General features: G+C 48.6%; 1 protein-coding gene across 3 annotated transcripts; it reads left to right on the top strand.

The window, feature by feature from the left end:
- Positions 1–27,435, top strand: PDPR (pyruvate dehydrogenase phosphatase regulatory subunit). 3 transcript variants are annotated; one of them, XM_048516216.1, is made up of 18 exons: positions 1–151; positions 3,857–4,145; positions 8,165–8,298; positions 8,557–8,638; positions 8,730–8,893; positions 9,697–9,818; positions 11,100–11,217; positions 11,843–11,992; positions 12,609–12,801; positions 14,503–14,627; positions 16,115–16,270; positions 18,096–18,229; positions 18,882–19,030; positions 20,496–20,608; positions 21,149–21,243; positions 24,443–24,532; positions 25,324–25,506; positions 26,089–27,435. In XM_048516216.1, the coding sequence occupies exons 2-18, from the start codon at positions 3,919–3,921 to the stop codon at positions 26,491–26,493; spliced, it is 2,640 nt and encodes an 879-aa protein (XP_048372173.1). In that variant the 5' UTR covers positions 1–151; positions 3,857–3,918; the 3' UTR covers positions 26,494–27,435. The 3 variants fall into 3 exon arrangements, with proteins under 3 accessions (XP_048372173.1, XP_048372174.1, XP_048372175.1); XM_048516217.1 differs by lacking the exon at positions 1–151 and adding an exon at positions 244–341; XM_048516218.1 differs by lacking the exons at positions 1–151; positions 3,857–4,145; positions 8,165–8,298; ... (2 more) ...; positions 9,697–9,818; positions 11,100–11,217 and having other exon boundaries at positions 11,853–11,992; positions 12,609–12,797.
- Positions 27,436–27,748: the final 313 nt, after the last annotated feature.

Here is a 27,748-nt window from a genome sequence, read left to right on the forward strand (position 1 = left end):
ACCAGGAAGGAAAGGAAGAAAGTCGCTTGGGAAAAGGGGAGGGGGAAGGGAGCTACGGGGCACCCATGGAGGAGGCGTGGCCGCCCCCCGTCTCGTCTTCAACTGCGCCTGGCCCGCAATAACAATCCCTACCTTTTGGGGTGGGGCCAAGGTATGCAAACAAACGCGGTGGAGGCGGGGCCGAGAATTGTAAACATCAGCCTTCGGGTCTTAAGGGGCGGGGTCAAGTATGCAAACGAGAGCGATAGAGGCGGGGCTATGACATAAGCAATAGAGCATGGAAGGTGGACTGGTGCTAATATGAGCTGAAGCTAAGGTGAAGGGCCTTCCGATTGCAGTTGGTAAGGCAGCTTTCCCGTTCTTTGCCCTGCATGTGCACTTAATGCTGGCTTACCTTGTCAGGCTGTTGTTAATCTCTATGAGTATGATGGATGTGAGGTATTCCGAAGTCTCAGGTAGACAATACACGTTAAACTAAGGAGAACAATTTTACTTAGGCCTTTCTTGCAGAGGGTTGCATTCCAGATTCTCTGTCTGCTATTTGTTCCCCACTGATTTTTCAAGGACCTTCGAGGTAGTAGATCAAGCTGCCAACCTTTGGGAATGTAAAGATTACATCTGATCTGTAAAGAATATAAAGATCAGTTGCCATGCAGGAAATGGTAGCTTTGGAGATTAGAATCTATGACATCACATCCCTGTGTAGCTCCCTCTTCTCTACAAACCTCACTGCTCCCCAAAAGCTGCCTTAACCCTCCAAGAATTTCCCAGCTTTGAGTTGGCAACCCTAGTGGTACCTGTGACTTTTCTCCTGATGTAGGTCAGGCAGAGAAAGAGTGAATAGCCCAAGGTCACCCAATGAACTTCATAACAGAATGGGGGTTTCCCCTGCCACCACTTTAGCCCCAAAACATCCCTGTAAGGCAGGATACACTGAGAGTTTATGCCCACCTCAAGGTCACCCAGTAGTTATTTTCATCTCCATTGTGTCTGTGTTAGGCAGGCTAAAGCGAAAGAGAATTACCGGCCCAAGGTTGCACAGTGATCTTGACGTGAGAGAGGCATTCATCAGGTGCTGTGTCCTGGGTTCAATTTTTTGCAGCAGTGTTAGGAAACTCCTGTATCTGAATTTATGGTCTGTAAGGCTTATACTCAGTATAATGTATTTTATATGTTCAGAATATTTGTATACATGGCTTCCTCTTGAGCATCTCAAAAACCAAGGTGGGTTCTTTATATATAAAAGCAACATTGGTTGGCATATTGGAGAATTTCTGTAGATCCCTTTTAATTTGTATTTAGGCCTGGCTGTGGGACTGAAACAGCCTTGATTGCCCTGGTGGGTGCCTTTCGCTGGGGGATGAAAGGAGGGAACACAGTTCTGTTGATTCTCTGGGACCTCTCTGTGGCTTTTGATACCATTGATCTTGGTATCCTTCAGGATCACCTATCTGGGCTGGGATTAGGGGCACCGTTCTGTGATGGCACTGGTCCTACCTGGAAGGTCGGTTTCAGAAGGTGGTCCTGGGGGACTGCTGCTTGGCCTTGTGGCCTTAGATTTATGGGATCCCACGAGGTTCCATCTCTCCCCTGTGCTTTTTAACATCTACACACAACTACTGGCTGAGGTCAACAGGAGATTCAGACTGGATTGACACCAATATATACATGACACTCAGCTCTATTTTGTGCTTCCTTCTGGTCTTAAGGAAGCTGTAGAAGCCCTGAGGCAGTTTTGGAGTGGATGCATGCCATCCCCCTCCCTCCCTCCCCTTTCTTGCATGCCATCCCTCTCCCTCCCTCCCCTTTCTCTGCATGCCCCCCCTCCCTCCCTCCCCCTCCCTCTCCTCCACTAGGGTGGGTGGGCCATGTCCAGATGCCGGGCCCCCTCCCTCCCTCCCCCCCCTTCCCTTGCATGCCACCCCTCCCTCCCCTCCCCCTCCCTCCACTAGGGTGGGTGGGCCATGTCCAGATGCCGGGCCCCCTCCCCCCCCCCCCCTGCATGCCACCCCCCCTCCCTTCCCTTACATGCCACCTTCTTTCCTTCCCTTCCTCCTCCCTCCTTCTAGGTGGGGCTTATGTCCAGATGCTCGGGCCCCCTCCTCCCCTCCCCTTGCATGCCACCCTCCCTCCCCCCACCCTCCCTCTCTCCCCTTTGCATGCCACCCCTTCCTCTCCCTTCCTCTCCCTCCACTAGGGTGGGTGCTGTCCAGATGCTGGGTCCCTCCCTCCCTCCTTCCTTCTTTCATGCAACCCCCTCCCTCCCCACCTCCTCCCCTTCCCTTGCATGCCACCCCCTTCCTCCCCCTCTCCCCTCCACTAGGGTGGGTGGGCCATGTCCAGATGCTGGGTCCCCTCCCTCCCTCCCTCCCTTTCATGCAACCCCTCCCTCCCCACCTCCCTCCCCTTCCTCCTTGCATGCCATCCCTCCTCTCCTCTTCTCCCTCCCCCCTCCACTAGGTGGGTGGGCCATGTCCAGATGCCGGGCCCCCTCCCTCCCCTCCCTTGCATGCCACCCCTCCCTCCCTCCCCACCCTCCCCTTCCCTTGCATGCCACCCCTTCCTCCCTCTTTCCTTCTCCCTCCACTAGGGGTGTGGGTGGGCTTATGTCCAGATGCTGGATCCCCTCCCTCACCCCCCCCCTCCTTGCATGCCACCCCTCCCCCCCCTTCCTTGCATGCCATCCCTCCCTCCCCTTCCTTGCATGCCATCCCTCCCTCCCCCTCCCTCCACTAGGGTGGGTGGGCCATGTCCAGATGCCGGGCCCCCTCCCTCCCCTCCCACCGCAAAACTAAAAAATAAGTTACACCAGAAAAAACAAAAACTAAATGTATATTTAGTGTTTATTTCTTATTGGATGCTAGATGTCTGAATTCCAAACTGACTAGCACTGGACATTCGAAGCTGCTTTCTAACAGACCAGGCTGTTAATCCTAACCCTAACAAATTCAATTTCCATTTTGAAGGTTAATACCAGTTTATAAATACAGGTTAATGAACTGACGCTTAATCCTGACAAGATGGAAGTGCTATGAGTGGGCAGAAGGTCTAAGGTGGTATTTAATGTGCCACCTGTTCTGGATGAGGCTACACTCCCCTTGAAGAAACAGGTCTGTAGTCTGGGACCCAAATTCTTGGAACCAGACCTATTACTGGATGAGCAGGTGGCAGCCTTTCTAGGACAGAAAAGATCTGTCCACCACAATGTATGCCCTGGTCGTACCTAGATTAAATTGCTGCAATGTGCTCAACATGGGGTTGCCCTTCAGAAGTGCTTGGAAACTTCAGTCGATACAAAATGCTGAAGCCAGTGGGATGGGTCATAAGGACCACATCACTCCAGTCTTGTCTGTGTACATTGGCTTTGAGTTTGCTTCCAGGCATAATTCGAGCATCCAGTCTATTGTGGTTTGGAATCAACACATCTGAAGGACCATCTACTCCCTTATGAACTCACCCAGCCATTACAATATTCTTTGGAGGCCTGGCTGGTTGTGCCCCTGCCTTCAGAGATTAGGTGGATGGCAATGCAGGAAAGGGCTTTCTAGGTTATGGCTCCAAAGCTCCGGACTTCTCTCCCCAGCCGGATTCACCTGTCCCTTTCTGTTGCCGTCTTCTGCCATCTGGTGAAGACTTTTTTGTCTCATTTGGCATTCCCACAATGATCCCTCCTTTTTGATGGGGGTTTTAATTGGTGTTTTCGTATGCAATTTAGCTCGGTTTTCAGTTTATTTTAATGATGGGTATTGGGAGGTTGGTTTTCATGGTTTTAAAATGTGACTTTATCATGTATGTTTTGAATTATGGCCCTTGTGATAGATGGTACATAGTGAGAAGGTCTTTATTTGTTTTCCAGCGGAAGGAACAGTGGGAAACTCTCTGTGGCGCATTGGGGAGGGGTGGTAGACCATAATCACCATGTTTCTTCGACTCTTGGCTGATGTCCGGTGGCAAAGAGGCAACCCAGGATGGAGGAGTGTGGCTGGCTCCCGTCGCAGTAGTACAAATACGGCAGAACATCACCAAGTACCTCTTCCAACTCATGCACAGGTGGTCATCTGTGGAGGTGGAATCATGGGCACGTCGGTGGCATATCACCTCTCCAAACTAGGATGGAAGGATATTGTTTTGTTGGAGCAGGGCAGGTAAAGGCACTTTTTTTCTTTGTATTGTCGAAGGTTTTCACGGCCGGAATCACTGGGTGCTGTGTGGTAGGAAAGCAAGTGGGGTATATATACCTGTTGGAGTGTCCAGGGTGGGGGAAAGAACCACGGTCTGTTAACAAGTAAAGGGTGCAGTTATCAAGCTAGATTTACATGTGTTGAGTGGGATCCACCCATTAGCATCTTCCCCCACCCTGGATACTCCCAACAGGTATATATACTCCACTTGCTTTCCTACTATCAGATCCTCTGAAGATGCCAGCCACAGATGCAGGTGAAACGTCAGGAGAGAATGCTGCTAGAACGCGGCCGTACAGCCCGGAAACCACACAGCACCCCAATTTTTTTCTTTCTTTGCTAAATCAAAAGTGTGGTTTTTGTGACTGTCGGTAGACCTGTGGAACTGGATAAAACTCTTTCGTTGTAGAAGGTGTAGCTGATGTTCTGACTGGGGAATGTGAAATGAGTCTGTGGTGCTTCAATTCAACTTCCTGCTTGACTCCTCAGGTGCCCCCTGGTGCCAGCCTTCTAGTTCATTACCTACTAAAATCACATTCAAAGCAACTCTCTTCCTTTCCCCAGCACTGCATAAAACCCTTTCTCTTCTGAAGCACCTTTGGTCTTTTTCAGAGCTTTCTCTTGCTAAAGCCATTTTGCCTCCTGTGCCAATTCATTCCCGTTCTCGTCATCCTTTGGTTACACCCTCTTGGTCCATTACTTGCCCTCATCCCCTTCTTCAATCCCTTTAGGGCACAATGCTTGTATAAGGAGTCAGTGGCGTGCAAGTGGTTAATAACAGCAGACTCTACCCTGGAGAACCAGGTTTGATTCCCCTCTCCTGCAGTGAGCAGCGAACTCTTATCTGGCAAACTGGATTTGTTTCCCCACTCCTCCACATGAAGCCTGCTGGGTGACCTTGGGCCAATCGCAGTTCATTCAGAACTCTCTTAGCCCCACCTACCTCACAAAGTGTCTGTTGTAGGGAGAGGAAGGGAAGGAGTTTGTAAGCTGCTTCAAGACTCATTACAGGAGAGAAGGGTGGAGTATAAGCATAAACTCTTCTTCTTCAATGCAGTTAAACGGATCAGGTAGGAGGTGACTTGAAAGACCTTGAGCTGAGATCCTGCAGAGCCGCTGTTAGTCAGAGTAGACATGACTGGAATATGCTTGGAATGCTTGGTGTGTGGAATATGCTGCCACAGGAGGTGGTGATGGCCACTAACCTGGACAGCTTTAAAAGGGGATTGGGCGGATTTATGGAGGAGAAGTCGCTCTATGGCTACCAATCTTGATCCTCCTTGATCTGAGGTTGCAAATGCCTTAGCAGACCAGGTGCTCGGGAGCAGCAGCAGCAGCAGCAGAAGGCCATTGCTTTCACATCCTGCAGGTGAGCTCCCAAAGGCACTTGGTAGGCCACTGCGAGTAGCAGAGTGCTGGACTAGATGGACTCTGGTCTGATCCAGCTGGCTCCTTCTTATGTTCTCATGGCTGCCTTTGACCAAGCAAGGGTCTAATGCTGTGTAAATTAGCACATTTTGTTCATGAATACTCAGCATTTCTTGTAAACCCCCTAAAGGAGGTCATTAGTCAGACAAAACTACTTCTACCCATGACAGCCGTTTGCAGATTGCCTGGGAGGCTTCTTAAAAGTGGAAAGGCATGAAATATATTGTTTAAAAATCAATACCAAAATAATGCCTCCTACCAGCACCTTTCTGTCTGCCTTGGAGCATGTAAAGATTTGCTCAGCTCTGAAGGTGATTCTTAAAGAAGAGCGCTTCCCAGTCAGCAAAGACAACTTTGCAGAGCTCCTCAATTGATGTTGGAGGACGTCACACTGTGGGTGGTAATCTCTATGACCTTTCAGGACTGTGAAGGTTATTGGAAGCCCCTCCACATCCGGCGGGTTGCTTTCCTGCTCCTTGGGAGTTGCCTGCAAGTGGAATGCAAGAGAGCACGTGCTTCTCCTTCTCTCTGCGCTTACCGCTATGATGTTCCTCGACAGTGGGGAAGTCTCCTTGAGTCTGAGCCTTTGTGCTTCTCCTTCAGGACTCTGGGAAGGAGGGGAGAGCGGGACACTTGTCAGCCGGTGGCTAAAAATACTCCCTCCCACAGAAGAGCTTAGCAGAGGCTTTGGGTGTTTGGCATCTGTGTGGTTTTACAAAGTCTGTGTTGGGTGTCACTAACAAACATCTATACGCGTTTCCCAGGTTTACGTAGCCTTTTCTGACTTAAGCTCCAGAGGGGAAGTCTCATTGGGCTGTGGCTGAGAACGCAAACAGATGCCCAGTGGCACCGTAGAGGCTTTAAAAACTTTTCTCAGTCGTCCTTAAAAAGCTCTGATTCACCAAAACGTTATCCAGGAATTGCTGTTGTTCACCTTCTAAGGTGCTGTTTAATTTCTCCTCCAAATTTTATGTTTTGGTTTTTCCCATGTGTGCAGGATAGGCCACAGGAAGGCAAGAAGCACAGTTCCTGATGATGTAAATATATAGATCCAAAGTTACAGCTCATTTGTATAGTTCATGAACAGTTTACGAAGAATTTGAAAAGGAAGTCCCTGCTCGAAGGGGTCACCATCTAAGTGAAGATGAAGTAAAAAAAACCTGGTGGCTGGGTTGAGGGATAGTAGTAGCAGCAGCAGCAGCAGCAGCAGCAGTAGTAGTAGTAGTAGTAGTAGTAGTAGTAGTTTGGATTTATACCCCCCTTTCTCTCTTGTAAGGAGACTCAATGTGGCTTACAAGCTCCTTTCCCTTCCTCTCCCCACAACAGACACCTTGTGAGGTAGGTTTCAAGAGAACTGTAACTAGCCCAAGGCCACCCAGCAGGAATGCAGGAGTGCAGAAACACATCTAAGAAACACCAGATAAGCCTCTGCTACTCAGGTGAAGGAGTGGGGGATCAAACCCGGTTCTCCAGATTAAAATCCACCTTCTCTTAATCACTATACCACGCTGGTACTAAAGGGGTGATAAGCCTCTAATAAATCATGGCACGTCCAGAAATGTTAGTAATTTGGTACCAGTTGACCTCTTTCAGGTGATGTCTTGTCTTTTCTAGTGTTCAGGTAATGCAGATCCAAGGCCAAGCAAGGTACTGCCTTCAGGACGTAGGAGACAAAAATGTTGGGATGAGAGCACTAGGCTAGCTGACCCATCCACACCTGGCCTCTCATGAGCCTTGCCTTGCTTCACTTCCTCTGGTCCCCGATAAGGCCCAGTGGGTGGACCATGCGATCTGCTTGGCAGGCTTTCTGAGCACAGAGTTATCCTGGGGGAAAGGGGATTTCTTTTCTGGGACACCTTCCTTGTTCTTCCCACTGAACGTTGCACGAAAGGAGTCTTAGGATGGGCAAGGACCCGCAGTGCAGAAACGCGACTGAAGACCTTGTCCAGCTCTGCTCATGGAAGCCTTCACACATTGAAACTTTTCTTCCCGTCTTTAAGAGCTATCAGTCCTCTTCCTTTAACATAACATTGCAAGCAAATAGCTTAGATTTCTGACATGGCACCGTTTCAGTACGTTTCCTTGTTAACTGTTGCATGGAATGAGTGCAACTTCTTCAGGAGGGGCTTGTTTGTGGGCCCCTAAACTCTACCTAGCTGAGCAGTTCCGCTCCCAAGGAGCAGACTGAAGCCTGCTGGAGCTCTTGACCTTTTTCTTTCATTTGGGGCTGATGGTTTCTTTGCTTGAGAGCTCAAGCTGGCCGCTGCTAGGTAAGGCTTTCCTGTTCTGTAACTCAAACCCTACTGCCACATCCCCTGCAATTCTGCTGATGAAATTGCCATTCATGGTGTGAGTGTGCTGTACCGGACAGCGAGAATATGCAGAAAAGTTTTAACCTCATTTTTGTCAGGGACAAGTTGCTGTCCCCTTCCCGGCTCCTCGGTTAAAAAAGAGCAGCAGCTTTGGCTTGAGCGATAAGCCAGCGTGTTGTAAATGAAAAGCTAGGACTTTTGCTGAGGGCTTCTGTCAAGTTCTTTCTGGTTTCTCCTTTTCAGGCTGGCTGCCGGTTCCACCAGGTTCTGCGCAGGCATCGTGAGCACCGCGCGGCATCTGTCCATCGAGCTCAAGATGGCCGACTACTCGAACAAGCTGTATCAGCAACTCGAGCAAGAGACCGGCGTAAAAACTGGTAAAGAGTGGGGGTGTCCTTGAAATGTGTGGGTGGTATGGAAGGAGGAGGTGTTCAGGCTCCAGTGCCCTGCGTGGCCTCTTTTAGCGCTAGCAAACCCAAAGTGTGTTATGTAAAACGAGGGAAATTGTCAAAATGTGCCCGATTTACACAGGGAGCCAAATTTAGCTTTTCCGGACACCGTTTGGATTCCATGAGTGCTGAACTTCATTCCCAGAGCATGCCAAACTCTCACCAGCTGCTGCTGTCTTGTTCTAGGCTACGTGAGGACTGGCTCTATCTCGCTGGCTCAGACGCAGGATCGGCTGATCTCCCTGAAGCGCATTGCCTCGCAGCTCAAGTAGGTGTTTGTGCACAGGGGAGGCCTAGTGCTCCTCGTGTGCCAGCCGTCCCGGAGCAGCCAGTGACCAGCCTTCTCTGTTCTATGGCAGGATCATGGGGATCCCATGTGAGCTCATCCCACCAAAGAAAGTGGCACAGCTTCACCCGCTCATCAACATCCACGACCTGGTGGGGGCCATGTACGTGCCGGAGGACGCTGTCGTATCGTCTGCTGATGTGAGCCTTGCTTTGTCACGGGCTGCCTCTGCGAACGGTATGGCTTTCCATGCAGCTTGGGGAACATTAGTCAGGAAGTCTGTTTTTGTAAATAGAAAAGGATGACAATTGCGGCCTGCCCTGTTTCCTCTTTTAGTTTGCAGCATGCTCTGAATTAATTTTCATACTGTCTCAAGAAATGGTCCTGTGCGTCCCTGTTTTGCAGATAGAGGAATTTGGGCTGAGGCAGAACGGTGTCTTACAATGGATGGCGCGTTGTCGCTGAAAATGATGAAGTTCCTTTCATGCTCTCCATAGCGTCTATTCCTCCACGTGTTTGCTTATTTTGTTACTTTGTGGGCTCACAGGAGCAGCAGTGGCGTAGTGGTTAAGAGCAGGTGTACTCTAATCTGGGGGAACCCGGGTTTGATTCCCCACTCTGCTGCCTGAGCTGCGGAGGCTTATCTGGGGAATTCAGATTAGCCTATGCACTTCAACACATGTCAGATGGGCGATCTTGGGCTAGTTACAGTTCTTCTGAGCTCCCTCAGCCCCACCCACCTCACAGGGTGTTTGTTGTGAGGGGGGAGGAGAAAGGAGTTTGTAAGCCCCTTTGAGTCTCCCAAGGAGAGAAAGGGGGGATATAAATCCAAAACTCTTCTCTCTTCTAGAAACCTGCCTTAACTGTTCCTTGATAGTTTTTTCCTTGATCCTTTTATTGCACAGCAATTAGATTATCCGTTGGGAAGTGGGCATTCAGTACTGGTTGGCCATAAAGTTGAGATGATTTAGTTGTCTGTATCTACAGGTTTCTCTCAGCAGCCTCTTTTAGAACTCTCGCAATCTGCCTTTTCTATCCAGGGGTCCAGATCCACGAACGGACAAGTGTCATCCACATTGTGGGCCAGAAGGGCTGTGTGGCTGGAGTGGAAACCGACAGAGGATCAATTGAGTGCCAGTATTTTGTGAACTGTGCTGGTCAGGTCAGGTGCTAACTCTATTGTACAGCTACTGTTGCCAAGGAGTGTGTTGGATCAGCAATTGCTGTTTATTATTTTGGTTTTCCCTATGAAGTTTCTCTTTCCAGATCTAAAAGGGGACCTTCCAGATTTAAAAAGCTGTTGTACAACAAGATGTTGTAGTTTCTTCTGCTTTGTAGTTTCTTCAAGGTGAACAATATTGGGAAGAGAATAACCTTGCCATTTTCTCTCTGGAACGAAACACCCTTGCGCTGCAGTTACCACAGCTGGAGGGGGAAAATACAGGCACTTATAAGGTTTTTTCCCCAGCAGAAGTAAAAGCAGAAAAGTGGTGTGAAAGAGACAGAAGCCCCTTCCGCACATGCAGAATAATGCACTTTCAGTCCACTTTCACAATTCTTTGCAAGTGGATTTTTCTATTCCGCACAGCTGCAAAGTGGATTGAAAGTGCATTATTCTGCGTGTTGGGTCAGAGAGAGAGATGGCAGAAGGGAGGAACGGATTAAAGTTTTCGTCTCCCTGTTTTGTTCTCTTATTTGATAAATCAACCCCAGAGGTTGTGTTTACAAGACACACCAGAGGTGTAGCTGAGCACTCAGATGTTCTGATACAGATGATTCTCTTCAATTGCCACACAGGGACAACCTTGGGACGGTTTTAACTTCAGAAAGAGAAATTATCTGTCTGGTCGCAATCCAGCCCTGTGGGGTTGCTTTGACCAGAGCTGATTGTGCATTCTGCTAAAGTGGTGTGGGGGGGAAGACAACCGACTTTCTCCCAAACGCTTCCTCTGTTTCCAGTTGTCACGGCAACATGGACCATGCTTTAGGTCGTTTTTAAGATTCAGTGCCAGATCAGCAGAATTCTGTATTGACAGGCAAAATTAGTTAAATGTGCTTCTTTTAATGTAATTTCATTGTTCTTCTAATTTGGAGGAAGGAAAGAGAGCCACAGGATGCTGAATAGCCTCAGCTGACTGTTGCAACTCCTTAACTGCTCTCATTTGCCTTCACAGCTTCATATCTGGCTCATTCTAAACCGCAATCTAGGACACTTCTGTGGTTTGCTATGGCCCTTTCCACGCATGCAGAATAATGTACTTTCAATCCACTTTCAATCCACTTTGCTGCTGGATTTTACTGTGCAGAATAACAATTGTGAAAGTGCATTATTCTGCATGTGCGGAAGGGGCCCACAGTTCTTGAGATGTAATGAGCCTCGCTTAGGGCAGGGGAGGGAAACCTGCCAGTCGTGCTTCCGCTCATTTGCTTCCCTCTATTTCAGTGGGCTTATGAGCTGGGTCTTTCCAATGAGGAGCCCGTCAGCATCCCGCTGCATGCCTGCGAGCACTTCTACCTCCTGACGCGCCCTTTCAAGTCACCCTTGGAGAGCAACATGCCAAGTGAGATTCCTTCCTGTTTTTTTATGTTTGTGGAAGCTGATTGGAAAAGCCCATCTCAGCTTCCCTACAGGCACTCTGGATTCTATGGAGCAGTATACAGGACACTTTGGCCCACTGGCGGAGTACTCTCGTTCTCCCTGGGCAGAGAAGCTTGGGGTTCTGTTTCAGTGGAATATTGTTCTGTGCAGGCGGGACTGTCTTGTCTCTGGAGCTTTACTGCACACTGCTGGCCTTCCCTATCCAACACATTCTTTTCCATCTCTGCAAAATAATCCCCCAAACGTTGCACTGCTCTTGATCGAACTCATGCAGGTTTGCACGTGGACGTCCTTGAGCAGTTTCTGTAAACATTGGACTAGTAGGTGGTTGTAGGATGAGCAGAAGAGAGTTTTGCGAGTATCAGGGTTGACTGAGGGCCCATTTGGATTGCAAGTGCTCTGAGCAGAGGCATCCTGTGCAAATGGCCCTGCCACTGTGCCCCAGGGGAGTCACAGTGGCAGACACAGGCCAGACATGTATCAAAGCAGCCAAGAGCCAGCCGGGCTCATGGCTCTATTTCTTTTAGAGCGCCGTAGTTGTCAACCTGCCTTCATGTGTTCTGACAGCTGTACTTTCCCCTTCATAGCTATCGTGGACCCTGATGGGAGGATTTACATTCGCAGCTGGCAGGGGGGCATCCTCTCCGGGGGTTTTGAGAAGAACCCCAAGCCTATCTTCACGGAGGGCCGGAACCAGCTTGAGATTAATAATTTACAAGAAGACTGGGACCATTTTGGTAATTCTCTTTGCTATTTCCACTCCCATGCCCCACCTATGTTCATTGCTGTGACATCCCATGTTGCCCCGCTGTTACAGTGCCCAGTAGAATAATCAGAGCTGTGAGCAGTTCTCCCTACTCCAGACTTGTGGCTCAGACCATGGAGTAAAAAAGCCCAGTAGATATCAGGGTGCAGACTTGGGCATTAGCATTCATGCATTCTCCAGAAGAAGAAGAAGGGTTTGGATTTATACCCCATCTTTCTCTCCTGCAAGGAGACTCAAGGTGGCTTACAAGCTCCTTTCCCTTCCTCTCCCCACAACAAACACCTTGTGAGGCTGGTGGGGCTGAGAGAGTTCTGGATGTGCTGTGACTAGCCCAACGTCACCCAGCAGGAATGTGGAAGTGTGGAAACACATCTGGTTCACCAGATAAGCCTCTGCCACTCAGGTGGAGGAGTGGGGAATCAAACCCGGTTCTGCAGATCAGAATCCACCTGGTCTTAACGTGGTTCACCATGTTGGTTCTCCTAATCCCTGCAGACAGGCTAAATACTTCTGGAAAAGGTGTTGTTGTTTTTTCCTTTTCAGGCTTTAGGATGCTTTGTCTTGACTTGTCTTGTCTTGGGAAACAGAGCCCCTGCTGAGCGGCCTTCTTCGGAGGATGCCAGGACTAGAGGCCCTGGAGATCGTGCAGCTGGTGAATTGCCCCGAATCCTTTACTCCAGACATACGATGCATCATGGGAGAATCCCCGAACGTGCAGGGTTACTTTGTCCTGGCTGGGATGAACTCCGCTGGGACGTCTTTTGGTGGGGGAGCAGGCAAGTAAGTGGCTCACCCACATCTCTCTGCATGGGGAAGGGTGGGAGGACAGCAGGGCTTAAAATGTCCCTGGTGTCTTCTGGCAGATCCATATCTTCTGCTCTCGTCAAGGGCCTTTGAAGCCCGATTGCCAATAACCCGAAACAAAACAAGTCTGAGCAGTGCAATTTCCAGTAGAAGAGCGGCAGACAGAAGGAAGGGGCTGAACCTTTCCTGTGGTTTTTTCAGCACCTGCCACCCTAGCACACGCACACACAGCCCAGACCTGTTTATCATAATTGCAGGGCTTGGCTGGGATAGTGGGGCTTTGGCTTTTGTGGTGGTGGAGGGAGGACTTAGATGATGAAGAAGAAGAGTTGGATTTATATCCCCCCCTTTCTTTCCTGTAAGGAGACTCAAAGGGCCTTACAGTCTCCTTTCCCTTCCCCCCTCCCAACAAATACCCTGCGAGGTAGGTGGGGCTGAGAGAGCTCCAAAGAGCTGTGACCAGCCCAAGGTCACCCAGCAGGCATGTGTTGGAGTGCACAGGCTAATCTGGTTCACCAGATAAGCCTCCCCAGCTCAAGTGGCAGAGCGGAGAATCAAACCCGGTTCTCCAGATTAGAGTGCCCCTGCTCTTAACCACTAAGCCACTGCTGAGGAAGTACTATGGCCCTTCCACCCCACCGTGCTGCTTCTCCATGGGAAGCAGCCCCTTCCCTGACTCACCCTGCCTACACGAAGCAGTGGCTGGGCCTTAGAGCCATGTAGTGGGGGGCAGAATTTTCTGCTCTGGTCCATTCTTCCATCTCTGTCACTGTCCAGATGTGCAGGACAGGTAGGGGACTGTTTTTGTCTTTTCTCAGTTATGTTTGCTGCTGTCTAGAGGCTAAGTTTTTTGCAGCCTTGGATAATTGACGATTCAGGCAGGACTGAAGGAGAGCAGGAGCCACGCAGAATTGAGCTTCCTGAGAATCTCAGCTTTCGTTTTGAGAAATTAGCGCGTTTCCTAGCCCCTAAAGCTCTGAAAATGTGTTTGAAAATGTCTGCAGAAGTCCTGGAGGTATTAGAGGCAAGGCTTCCATGCCCGGAACAGCTGTTCGCTCCTTATATAACCAGCAAGAAGTAGAATCCATAATGCAAAACAGTGAAATTTACAGAACAGTGAGCAAATAAGTTAAATGATGCAGCTTGACCTAATTTTTCTTGATGCAGATTTTTTTAAAGAACAGAGGACACACAATCCTGTCTATTGTTTTGACCAATTTACTTCAGAACCCATTTAGCCTTTGCTTGGTGAGGATAATAGATTTCTCTCAAAGCGTCAGTAACGTTCATAATGTACTTCTTCGGTTTTAAGAAGTGTAGGGTGTAGCTCTTCTTGGAATTGCTCTATTGGTCCTTTCTTCCTTGAAAGGGAATGGGGTCCTGAGGAAAGCTTTTGGCAAAAGGAATCGCTCTTGGTAGACAACGGACTTTTACAGGTTCTGAGCTGCTTGATTGTAATAAATGAGCCTGGTCCTGTTGACTGATCTTTAAAAGATCTCTACTGATCCCTAAGGAGTAACAATAAATAAAGTGTTCTCCCTTCTCTGTTGCTCTCTGGGATATCACTTCCTGAGTCATGCTTCGTTTCTCCTGATGTACGGGTTCTGACTGTCCTGCAAGCTGGCCCCTTTCGCTCCACCTCATCTCCCAATCCGGTTTGTCTTCCTCTCCGGACAGGTACCTGGCTGAATGGATGGTGAATGGCTACCCTTCCGACAACGTGTGGCCCTTGGACCTGAAGCGCTTTGGTGCCTTGCAGAGCAGCCGTACCTTCCTCCGTCACCGTGTCATGGAAGTAATGCGTAAGTCACCTGCTTGCTTTGAATTTGCCATGATTTGGAGGCCCCAAACATGTGCTTCTTTTGGAGTATCATAGGTAGTGTGGTGGAGAAGTTGGGAAACTGTCTGGTGTTGTCCTGAATGTCCGAGCTTCAAAGTCAAGAGTCCTGAGACGATGTTACATATTTTATTTGATTGTCCTAAATATCTCGATTTTAGACCTGATTTCCACTGTATCATTCCTCCTCCGCTAAGGAACTCTACTCCTAATATCTGGGCTTGTTTTTTTGCTAAATAATAATTCAACTGAGATCTTGGAGTTGGTTGCCGAATTCCTGGGAAAGGATTTGGATTGTTTATCCTTTTCTGATTTCAGATGTTTTATATGGCTCTTGGATCCCATATTTTATATTTATTGATGCCTATTAAAGGTTTATGTATGTATGTATGTATGTATGTATGTATGTATGTATGTCAAGGGTCCTCAGCTAACAAAATTGGACATGGAAAAATAGCTAAGCTAGTTGGATTCTTCATAGATAGCAGCTGGTACTTGTGTATTATATGGAATTAAAGGTAAAGTTTCCCCTTCAGTCGTGTTCGACCCTGGGGTATCACTGCAAGCAGTGATTTCATAGGCAAGCTGTTTTTGTGGGGTAGTTTGCCATTGCTTTCCCTGGCTATTCTTTACTCCCTAGCTGTTTAAGACCAAGGAGAACCATGCTATAGTCAGGCTGCTCAGTTCTGAAATAGATGCAGGGGCGTAGCTCCAAGGGGACGGGGGGGGGGGGGCAACGCACTGGGCAAAAGCCCCTGCGGGGGTGTGGCGAGAGCATGGCGGGGGCGGAGAACGCACCAGTGCACTGGGCGCTTTCCCCCCTCACTCTGTCCCTGAATAGATGGACCAGTGGTTGGTTTCTAAATAAGGTAGCTGTGTGGGTCCCTTTGAAGGGGTCTAATTCAGACAAATCCTAACCATGGTTTAAGAGACTGGGAGGAGATCTGGAGCACTGCATGGATTCGAGTGCTGCTTTTCCCTTCTTCAGCATCAACCATGGCGTAGTATTCCGTCTGCACCGAGGTTATCACTGAAGAGTTCAAGACTGAGTTAAAACCATGCCTCCAGCTAGCTATAGTTAACACTATCCAGGGTTTTTGTCATGCTATGACTTAATGGTGAAAAGGGAAGGAACTGAAAGGGAGAATGCAAAGCTGTAGGTTTCTCTCACTCTCTGAAGCATACTGCACAGAGCAGGAAACGTTGGGCTTGCACCAGTTCAGATTAAGTCTAAACATTAGGAACAACTTCCCTAAATTAAGAAAAAATAGTTAGCTCTGGTGAAAGGTGGGTCAGGTTGTTACAGAATTCCCTCCTTTGGAGATTTTCTGTTAAAGGCTGGTGTTTTCCCAAGATATTCCAGGGTATGCAGTGTCCCTGCTTGAATGAGGAAGATGACAGATGTATGCCCATTCCATGATGTTTGATTCTATGGTTCTGCGGCCCTTCTAGCCCTGATCTATGACCTGAAAGTTCCGCGTTGGGATTTCCAGACTGGCAGGCAGCTTCGCACGTCACCCCTCTACGACCGGCTGGATGCGCAAGGAGCTCGGTGGATGGAAAAGCATGGGTTCGAGAGGGCCAAGTACTTTGTGCCACCTGGGAAAGGTGAGAGCAGTCCTCTTTCATGGGCTCTGTGGGCTCCCACAGATGGGGTTTTGCAGTAGCACACGAAACAGCTCTGGCAAGTTCTAAACTTCTGACCGAAGAACAGGGAGCTGAAATGCCTGACCCGAGATATAGAATTATCCTTCTACATATTCTTTCAAGGGAGAGGCAAGCAAGTGGCAGGCAGGAGGATCCTGTTGCAGACTTCTCGTCTCCCCAGAGGCAGGTGGTCGGTCTGCTCCAGCGCAGCTATTCTTAAGTTCTCAGGTACTACACTGAGCCCTTCTGTCAAAGAGCAGCTGGAAGGATCTCCGTCACAGAGAAAACGCTGTGGTCAAAAGGTTTCTTTAAGTCTTTCCTGCTGTGGACACCACACCTCTCTCTTCTCCCCCCCCCCTTCCTGAACGAAGGGAATATTAGTGAAAAAAAATTATGGGACTAAAGGGCTTAAGAGATGCTTTGCAGAAAAGGAAATGACAGAGGGAATCCGATGAGCCAAGCACAGATTTATGCCAGTCAATTACCTAGAGTGCTCCTATATACATTCATTAGTTACGTTGAGATCTTGCGTGGGCTGCTTCTGAATAAAGAACTTGTACCAGTGTTTGGGCTGCAGAAGCTTTTATGGACTTATTAATTGATTTAACATTACTGGCAACTGGAAAGTAGATTCAGTTGTGTCGATGGGTGTTGTTATTTCCTACTGTCTTTTTGTTGACCTGTCACTCTGAATTTTGATACAGCTTTGCTTGTCGCCTTGATGCAGCAGGCTAATAAACGCTGCTCTCCCTTGCACCTCTGGTATATACCCAAAACCATACTTACCGCATGGCCGGACGCTTCCATTTGGTTTTAGAACCCAAATTCGCGACGCAGAGCCCTGACCCTTAGCCAGGTTGCAATATTACTCCCTTCAGCTACCTGTACTCAAGGTGAGAATACAGAAAGTGCCTTTCACTGTGAAAGGAATTTTGTCCCTGCAGTTCAGCTTTCATTTAAGAAATCAATCCAACACGTTGATATTACACTGCCCGTTACACAGATTTAGCCAGGAATAAATATCGTAAACCGTTGGTTAAAACCCCCCATTGATAATATTGATCCTATCAATTGTTGGTAACTTGATGCTGATTGTGGTTCTGCAATTGATATTTGCTGGAAGCTATTGGCTATTTCTTTCTGTGCTCTGTCATCAGCAAACGGTTATAACTGTACTGGAGATTGTATCATTACACTGAGGTTGCCATTGTTGCTGGTATATTGCTGCTGTTGTTTTAATTATGCCATTAAAGGCATGTATGTATATATATACATACACACACACACACACACACACAGCTTTGCTCTTTAGCAATAAAGGTTGCAGGCCCTGTATTAACCTACGTTTTGGGGAGCTGCCATTAGAGGTGCATGGGAGCTGAGCAGAAAGGTGCTTGCCTTTCCCCTGGAGCATAAGTGTCAAACTCAGGCCCTGCAGATGTTCCTGGTCTACAATTCCCAGCAGCCCCTGCCAGCATGGCCCATTGGCCCTACTGGCATGGCTGATGGGAATCATAGTCCATGAACATCTGGAGGCCTTGAGTTTGACACCTATGCCCTGGAGGCATGACCAGTGCAATAGACCCCTCCCTCAGGGAGGGGATTTGAGTGGTAGGTCTTTGACTAGAGCTCTAGAAGGACCTTCTGTTCTCTTTTGCACCAGCACAGAACCTGTACACATGACTGCATGGATGACCACTTGAAGGATATTCGTCACAGTTAAGCCACCTTTGCTTTCATCTCTGTGCCGTCTTAAGCAACTAAGTTCCCAGTATTTTCTCTTTAGATTTGCTGGCCCTGGATCAGAGCAAGACTTTCTACAAGCCAGACTGGTTTGACATCGTGGGGGCAGAGGTCAAGTGCTGCAAGGAAGCCGTGTGCGTCATCGATATGTCCTCATTCACCAAGTTTGAAATCAGCGTAAGTGCCATGTGAGGCACGCACATGGTCAGTGCTGGTGTTCTGCCGTTGGCTACCTGAGCTTTCTGTGTGCCAAAGGTGGATCGTCCAGTTAGAACGTCTCGGTTGCCTTTCACAGAAGCAGCCTGAGGCAAAGGCTGTGGTTACAAAAAATAGAATCTCAGAAGCAAAAAAAACAAAAACGCAAACCCACTCATAAAAATGCTCTTGCCCTGCATCAGAGAAAAAGTCTTTCCTTTTGGGTGGAAAACTCTGAGAACTCGGAATTACAGTTCCGCAAGATCCTTTTCTCCATGGCTCTAGCTCAGAGTTGGGATGGAACCGTTGTGATGCCATGCTTAAAGCATCTGGTGAGGCCTGAGTTCAAATTCCCGCTCAGCTATGAAGTTCCCAGAGTTTTGGTGGGAATAAATTATTTTTGTGGCTTGATGTTTTATTTTGTAAACCACCTCGAGCAAGTGCCGAAGAAAGGCATCGTAGAAATTTGTGTCTGATAGTCATATTTTCATCTTTTCTCTCTTTGCCAAAGAAAACTTGTATAAACTTCTATCAGTAGCGTAGGATACTTTCTGTATGAGGAGCGGATGGTTGCTGCAGGTGATGGTTCTTGCTGCTGTGGTCTGACCCCGTCCCCTTCTTCCCATCACTACAGTCCACAGGGGGCCAGGCCCTGGAGGTTCTGCAATATCTCTTCTCCAATGACCTAGACGTACCTGTTGGACACATTGTGCACACAGGGATGCTCAATCACAAAGGAGGGTACGAGAACGACTGCAGCATCGTGCGCCTGAACAAACGCAGGTGAGACTGTGCTTTCGCCCGTGTGGTCGTACATTGGTCATTTTCATTATTCGAGGTTTTAGTTATGCTTCAAACAACAGAGTGCAGGCAAGAGTTTCCTGTTGTGTTAAGGCAGTGTCTGATGGGCAGGTTCACAGCGGACATTCACTTGTTTGGCCATCGCTTGGGAGATGCCGGATGGCTCACGTAAGATTTAGTGCTGTGACTTTGGAGCCTGAGAAAAGAGCTGGCGATTGCCAAGGTGTGGCCGTGTTGGGTTGTTTTAACAAAATCAAACACTTGTCCAGTGGTGCTTTAAAAACTAACATATGTTTCAATGTGAGCTTTTGAGGTTCACGGCTCATTTTGTCGGATATGTGATGGAAAACCATACTGGGGGAATTTGCGGGGGCGGCGGGGAAGGGGATGGAATCAAGGCTGGGGGGAGGGAAATTACACCATCATGCATAAGGCATTAGAAACCAGGGGGAGAGTGGGCATAGATCAACTGAACCAATCAAATGCTCCTTTCAGGCTGTTTCAGCTAGCAACAGATAACTGGCTCTCTGGGTACGCAGCCTCCAGTGGCTCGGAGATGCCATTTGGCATCTCATGAGGGCCTGAGCAATACTGTTTACACTGTGAATTTAAACAGGTAACCCAATAGATTAGCAAACAGCTGTTGGAACAAATAGATCCATCTACCAAGTGAGCCAAACCTTAGGCCACGGCTGGCTTGCATGATCACAGTCCCTATTAAGTATTTCTTGCTGGAACCCGCCTTGCTGGGAGGAATGTTAAACCTTATTCTGTTTCTCCGCACCCACTTTTCATTTCTGATGCCTGCCCATTTCTTGCCTTCTTTCCTCCCCTCCCTCTCCAAATTGCTTTTCAGTTTCTCCTTCATCTTCCCTTCTCTGCTGCTTCTTCAACCAGCTTCTCTCCTCACTACCCCAGCAGCGTTCACTTGCCCTTCCTTCTATAATACTGGAGCAGGTATTGCATGTCCTGCAGAGCAGATCTGTCTATGCCGTGCTTTGCCTGCCAGAGAATTTTTCTTTGTTTCCCCTCGGTGTGCTTCTTGTAGAAGAAGAGGATGAAGAGCTGGTTTTTATATCCTGCTTGCCTTTACCTTTAAGGAGTCTCAAAGTGGCTTACAGACTCCTTCCCGTCCCCTTCCCACAACTGATACCTTGTGAAGTGGGTGGGGCTGAGCGAGTTCTGAGAGAACTGTGACTAGCCCAAGGTCACCCAGCAGGCTTCATGTGGAGGAGTGGAGAATTGAACCCAGATCTCCAGCTTAGAGTTTCCCACTTTTAACAACTGTGACACACTGGCATGTGCCATTGGGGCCTCTTTTTGCTATTTCAGAAATCAGTGCCTGAAGTTAATCTGGAAATGGCTCTAGCAGCTCAGCAGTGCGGATCTGCCCTCATGGTTGCCTCTTCCTTGTACTTAACAGCTTCTCATTTAATTTATGTCTCAGCTTCTTCATGATCTCCCCCACTGACCAGCAAGTTCATTGCTGGGCCTGGCTGAAGAAACACATGCCGGAGGACAGCAACCTGCTTTTGGAAGATGTGACCTGGAAATATACAGGTAAGGCCCCAAAGAACACATTGACTTGGGACTGCATGTAAGAATGAAACTGTTTGCTGTATTGTCGAAGGCTTTCACAGCCAGACTCAACTGGCTGTGGTGGGTTTTCCGAGCTGTGTGGCCATGGTCTGATAGATCTTTTTCCTAACATTTTGCCTGCATCTGTGGCTGGCATCTTCAGAAGTGTATCTCAGAGAGAAGTGGCATGCCCCGCCTCTTTCGTGGGGCTTCTCTTGCCTCCAGGTTTTCCATGTCTATGGTTCTTGTTGAACTGGCTCCTTCAGCCTCCAGCAGCTCTGTGAGATGGGGCAAGCAGAGAAAAGAAAAATTTGTTTATTTTGTTTATAACCTGCCTTTCTGTAAGTCGGAGATACGTTTGTGGGTCCTTCTGTTTCATTTTGCAGGATACTAACAAGGCATTGCTAAGCAATTTTTTACACCCCTCTAAGCTCAGTACCTCCAAGGCTCTTAGAAGAATGTGGCTCTGTTTTGGACTGCACTCTGAGTGATAAAATGTCTTGTGTTCTCTCTCTCCTCCAGCTCTGAATTTGATTGGCCCACGTGCTGGAGACGTCCTCTCGGAACTCTCGTATGCACCAATGAGTCCAGATCATTTTCCTTCCCTCTTTTGCAAGGTACTTAGCTTTTCCGGTGCATTTTCAAAAATGAGCTGGTCCTGATGGAAGAAAAGGAGCCAGCCAGTTTGACAAGAAGCAAGAAAGTCATACACAATGTTAACAAGATAGCTTTGCAGCCCCATCCAAGCAATGAGGCGGGCAGCAGTGGCGCCACGACCGTGGCTGTGCCCCTCCCCCCCCCACCGCCGCCGATCCCAGGGAGGCTTCTCAGCGGCGCAGGGAGGCTTGAAAACCAAAACAGCCTCCCCACCATTGAGAAGCCTCTATGGGGCTAAATAGGCTCACGCAACCCAAAAGGGTCACATGATCCCAAATTGGCCATCGCTGGCATAAACCAGCAAATGGCCCGGAGGAAGCTGACTAATGTTGGTTCCTCCCCGAATTACGCCCCCAGACTGCCCCCGCTGCACTAGCGGCGAGCGGCAGCACAGGTGTTGGGACTCTGACACAGCATCCTGCTCCATGTCCCAGCACTAGGGGAGGCCAGCGACAGACACACACTGGCAGTTTTGCCCCTCTACCAAGGTAACCACCCTGGGGAGGGTATTTCTGCCAGCGGAAGTCCACACCACTTCCACCAGCGGATTCATGATGATCTATCATGTTGAAGCAGGTTCTCAAGCAGATGTGGGAGAAGAAAATGTCACTGGATTGCAACAGAGGCAGAGGCTCCTTTTGCATATGCAGAATAATGTACTTTCAATCTACTTTGCAGCTGGATTTTACTGTGCGAAATAGCCAAATCCACTTGCAAACGATTGTGAAAGTGGATTGAAAGTGCATTATTCTGCATGTGCGGAAGGAGCCAGAGTGGCTCATTTGAGATGATACATCATTTGAGAACAGCCAGAGAGGTGATTGCAAAGGTGAGATTTGAACTGGGGCATTCCTTGTTCAGTGCACTCCCTCTGTGCTGTGCTAGCTCAACTTTTTGCATCTTGTTTTGCCCTTCCAAATATGAAACGTCTCCCGATTCAAACAGTATCCCCTCCCTTCCCTAAAACTAGTTGGCAAAATATCCCTGGGGTGCTCGCCAGCCAGTTAAGTACCTCTGCTGGCTGGAGTTTTCTAACGTAAACTGGCTGAGTTACAAGGGATGCCTGTGTGCACAGTAGAAATATGAGTGGTTTTGAATCTCTTGAGTCCTTCTGATGTGCATATAAAACCAGAGAGTGTATTTCTTTTCTCCAGGATGTACCCTTTGCATTCCTCCCCTTTCTGAAATACACAACCCTTCTGTCTGCTAACAGAAGAACTTTGTGTTCATCCCCGGCTCCCCAGGCATGGAAAGCTCTCTTGGGCAAAGAAAACTTTCCAGATCAGCCTGACTTCTAGTGACCCCTCTTCCAGTGCCACAGCATTTCAACCAAGGGAGAAGTTTGGAGGAAAATCTTTCTTGACTCATTTGCTGCGGTTGTTGCTGGTTCACTGGGAATTGAGCACCGTGGGTTCCCTAGCCGAATTCACTCCTGTGTCCTGATTCACACAATCAGCAGGGCCTGTGGCGAACTTGGCCTACAAGTTCCTGGCAGTTGCTGGGGCCAGCTTCCCGTTGCAACAGGATCAAGAGTCTTGTGGCACCTTTAAAGACGAGCTGTCATCTTTTGGTGCAAGTTTGCATGACTTCTGAATGCTTGTTCCATTCCTTGTATTACAGTCATTTTGACTATGATATTATCCTTATTTTTTCTACAGCAGGTTGAAATATAATATTATTTCTTTCATGAGAGAGATATACACTGGGTCAATATACCAAAGTCTGATTGATGCTCATAATATATAAGGAAGACCCGGTGTTACCTACGATTTATCCTGCTATACAGTTCACTACAGACATACAGATCTGAAAAAGTAATATCTAACTTTTTTGAATTTTTTTTGAAGCAGTGCCGTAGGAGGTTAAGAGCTCGTGTATCTTATCTGGAGGAACCGGGTTTGATTCCCAGCTCTGCCGCCTGAGCTGTGGAGGCTTATCTGGGGAATTCAGATTAGCCTGTACATTCCCACACACGCCAGCTGGGTGACCTTGGGCTAGTCACAGCTTTTCGGAACTCTCTCAGCCCCACCTACCTCACAGGGTGTTTGTTGTGAGGGGGGACGGGCAAGGAAATTGTAAGCCCCTTTGAGTCTCCTGCAGGAGAGAAAGGGGGGATATAAATCAAAACTCTTCGTCTTCTCTTCTAACATCTGGAACTTGGACTTGTTTAGTTTTTTGAGGAAGGCCATTTGACTAAAAAATGGTTGAAAATTTGATTTTAAAAAAATGTTTATTTGTGTTATATATGTGAGTGGAAATATGGTTGTAATTTAGTCTATTAAGGGCCCCATTTGTGCAGCTGTTTTTAACCGGCAGTAAATATGTGTATGTGTGTGTATTCTATAGTAGTTATATAAATTTTATTTTTCGCCTTAAAATGTGAATTTCTTCTTGAGTTTTCGGTACTTAATTCTATTGTTTTAGGGTTATGTTTTTCCTCCTCTTTTGTTTGTTTTAGCAAGTTTAAGAAGAAGAGTTTGGATTTATATCCCCCCCTTTCTCTCCTGTAGGAGACTCAAAGGGGTTTACAATCTCCTTGCCCTTCCCCCCCCACAACAAACACCCTGTGAGGTGGGTGGGGCTGAGAGAGCTCCGAAAAGCTGTGACTAGCCCAAGGTCACCCAGCTGGAGTGTGTGGGAGTGCACAGGCTAATCTGAATTCCCCAGATAAGCCTCCACAGCTCAAGCGGCAGAGCGGGAAATCAAACCCGGTTCCTCCAGATTAGAATGCACCTGCTCTTAACCACTACGCCACTGCTGCTCCTTGTTTACATGGAACAGAACCTATTTTATCACGTGCGTCTAACCAAGAGGGTTCTGGCCCACATAAACTTTGATCTACAACAAGTATGTTTATCCTTAAAGTTCCCCAAGGCGTAACTTGAGCTATGAGAGAACTGTGGACTCATGAGAGAAGAGAACTTGAGGGAAGCTGCTCTTCCTTACCTGTAAAATCTGGCCCCTCCTGAAGGCAGCTTGTTCTATTGTGGAACCCCTTCTCAGAGTTGGCGGAGTTCTGCCTCTTGCCTAACCTCCGCCTGTTTCTGTGGAATTGAGGCCCACTGCCTCTCTGTTGCTACTCTCCTCCCTTTCTTGTGTCTTGTTCTGGCTTGTACCATCACCTTGGCCACCCTAAATGCTTTCCATTCATTCCCGCAGGAGATGAGCGTGGGTTACGCCAACGGCATCCGCGTCATGAGCATGACACACACGGGGGAGCCAGGATTCATGCTGTACATCCCCATTGAGGTGAGAGGCATTGCAGTAGCCTTTGACTGGTTTGTGGGGCCTTTGGGTAGTTGTCATGAAAGACTCCCCGCTTTTCCACAGAGGTGGTCCAAAAAGGTGGGTCCAGCCAACTTTTCCATTCAGTATTACCCAATTGCTCTCTGCATTACAACCCTCATCATACATGGTTTTTATCCATGTTGGTCCTACAATCTCAAGGGTAGATTTTTTTAGTGATCATAGGAGATGCATCCCTCCCTTTCCCCCTTCCTTTTTGGCAGAAAAGCTGGCTGAATCCAACCCCAAATCAGTTTTCATCTGATACAAGTAGGAAGTATAGTGGGATACCTGCCACACATAGAATCATAGAGTTGGAAGAGACCCCAAGGGCCATCAAATCCAACTCCCTGCAGTGCAGGAACACACAATCAAAGCACTTCTGATACATGGCCAGCCTCTCTTTAAAAACCTCCAAAGAAGGAGACTCCACCACACTCTGAGGCAGTGCATTCCACTGTCGAACAGCCCTTACTGTCCGGAAGTTTTCCCTGATGTTTAGGTGGGATCTCTTTTCCTTCACCTTGAACACATTACTCCTGGTCCTAGTCTCTGAGGCAGCAGAAGACAAACTTGCTCCCCCACCAACATGACATCCCTTCAAATATCTAAACATGGTTTACATAGAGTTGCATTTATGAATACTGACGGCTGATTGGGGTAATGGGGGGTTTTGGTCATTGGCTCGTGCAGTTTCCATGCTGAGGATCAGGTAATGTAAAATGCTGCCGCTGCGCTTCCTTTCGTCCTTGCAGTATGCTTTGCACGTGTACAACGAAGTGATGAGCGTGGGACAAAAGTACGGGATCCGGAACTCTGGCTATTACGCCCTCCGCAGCTTGCGCATCGAGAAGTTCTTCGCCTTCTGGGGCCAAGACCTGGACGCTTTCACCACTCCCTTAGAATGTGGACGCGAGTTCCGGGTGAAACTCGAGAAGGTGCCAAAAGGGGCTGCTTAGGCGGTATTGGGGGTTGGAGCAGAGCAGCCCATTAGACTCCGAGCTGGAAGGGGGGAGGGGGGATTTTCAAGTTTTGCCCCCCGTGCCCATGGTGACCTCAGGCAAGCCTCCAGTAAAATGTAAATGTACCGTGTTTCCCCGAATATAAGACAGTGTCTTATATTAATTTTTGCTCCCAAAGATGTGCTATGTCTTATTTTCAGGGGATGTCTTATTTTTCCTGTGTTCTGTTTGTTGGGCATGCTTCCAAACAAAACTTTGCTATGTCTTACTTTCGGGGGATGCCTTATATTTCGCACTTCAGCAAAACCTCTACTATGTCTTATTTTTCGGGGATGTCTTATATTAGGGGGAAACAGGGTAGTTTGTTAATTGAAAACATTCCATTTCCACCAGTTCAGCCAATTGGCCATGCCTACAGGGGGCTGATGGGAATTGTAGTCAATGAACATCTGAAGCTCCAGAGTTGGACATCCCTGGCCTAGCTCTTCCTCTCCTGACAGGTGTTGGCTGCAGTAGCTCACATGTAGCTTCCCTCGCTGATCCCCTCTGTTTTCGCAGGGCACCGACTTCATTGGGCGGGAAGCACTGATGCGCCAGAAGCAGGAAGGGGTCTACAAGCGCTTCACCATGTTCATCCTCGATGATCACGACACAGACCTGGACCTGTGGCCCTGGTGGGGGGAGCCCATCTACCGGAACGGACTCTATGTGGGCCAGACCACCAGCAGCGCCTACAGTTACACCCTCGAGCGGCACGTCTGCCTGGGTTTTGTGCACAACCCAGACCCTGAAACTGGCGAGGAGCAGCTTGTGACGACCGACTTCGTCAACCGGGGCGAGTATGAGATTGAGATTGCCGGACAGCGTTTCCAGGCCAAGGCGAAGCTCTACCCTTTCAGCTCTCTTTTCACGCCACGCCGGCGCAAGGACGAAATGGAGTTCAGTGGCTACCAAGGGAAGTGAGACCCTGCCGAGTTCGGACTCTGGACTTTGTTTAGCCTCCTAGGTCTGTTACATTTTTGTACGTTTTAAAGAAATAACTTTCCCTTTCCTCTTCTTAATGTACACTCCTGTCTTTCTGTCCCTCCCCATCTTCCTGCCTTTGCCGCAACCTCTGAGCTCCTCCCAAGTCTGTGGGTTGGTGAACCAGCTTCCACTTATGGGATGTGGACTCTCGCGTACCCGAATGGACCCTGAGCACTCAGGCTGCATCCTGGAGCTCTCTCTTTCATTGTGGCGCTGCAGAGCCCGCTAACCTGCCGGGCAGAAACAGTTGGCAGCCGCTCCCCACCACATCCCTGCCGTTCATAGTTTACCACTTACGCTCTTCTTGTCAAAGCTGTGAGGAAATTAGGAACATTTTGTCAATAACAGGAGAGAGTGTTCCACGCCGTCTGTTCCTGGGGAGGTTCCGACTTGGTAACGTCCATCTCAGCCCCCTCTCCAGGCGGGATGGGAAGTTGAGAGGATAAATGTCTTACAGAATATTTGGGCTCTTCGCAGTGGAACTACCTGGTGGTGGGACGGAGTGCGTTTTCCCCCCCCCACCTTTCCCCCTGGTGTCCGTTTGATTGCGTGGTTGCAGTGAATGATGGTTTTGCTGTGCCCAGAATCCTCCCCTGCAGCCAAATTTTTCCTCTCTCCCTTTTCTTAGCTTTGCCTGAATTAGGTCTCAGGGTGTTTGTGCAGCATGTTAGATCTCAGGGAGGGGTTCGCTTTGAGGGCTGCATCTCTTGGCAGTTTGGAGGTTGGCATTGAACCCCTGCACCTGTGGCTGCAGGTGGCTTGCTGCTTATGTTGTTCCCTTTTCCGTGGGCCTTGTCCGTCCTCCCGTCCTCCCTCCCTCCCTCCCTCCCTCCCTCCCTCCCTCCCTCCCTCCCTTCCTTCCTTCCTTCCTTCCTTCCTTCCTTCCTTCCTTCCTTCCTTCCTTCCTTCCTTCCTTCCTTCCTTCCTTCCTTCCTTCCTTCCTTCCTTCCTTCCTTCCTTCCTTCCTTCCTTCCTTCCTTCCTTCTTCCTTCCTTCCTTCCTTCCTTCCTTCCTTCCTTCCTTCCTTCCTTCCTTCCTTCCTTCCTTCCTTCCTTCCTTCCTTCCTTCCTTCCTTCCTTCCTTCCTTCCTTCCTTCCTTCCTTCCTCCCTCCCTCCCTCCCCCCTCCCTCCCTCCCTCCCTCCCTCCCTCCCTCCCTCCCTTTGATTATCCGCATGTCTTTATTGTTTCTGA

The sequence above is a fragment of the Sphaerodactylus townsendi genome, linkage group LG14 (genome assembly GCF_021028975.2).
Source record: "Sphaerodactylus townsendi isolate TG3544 linkage group LG14, MPM_Stown_v2.3, whole genome shotgun sequence".
NCBI lineage: Eukaryota > Metazoa > Chordata > Lepidosauria > Squamata > Sphaerodactylidae > Sphaerodactylus > Sphaerodactylus townsendi.

Excerpts from the sequence above, each read along its gene's own strand:
- PDPR (XM_048516216.1), top strand. The coding sequence starts at position 3,919 with ATGTTTCTTCGACTCTTGGCTGATGTCCGGTGGCAAAGAGGCAACCCA. Across the intron at positions 8,299-8,556 it reads AGAGACCGGCGTAAAAACTG|GCTACGTGAGGACTGGCTCT; the intron begins GTAAAGAGTGGG and ends GTCTTGTTCTAG. Across the intron at positions 21,244-24,442 it reads TTCCTTCCCTCTTTTGCAAG|GAGATGAGCGTGGGTTACGC; the intron begins GTACTTAGCTTT and ends TCATTCCCGCAG.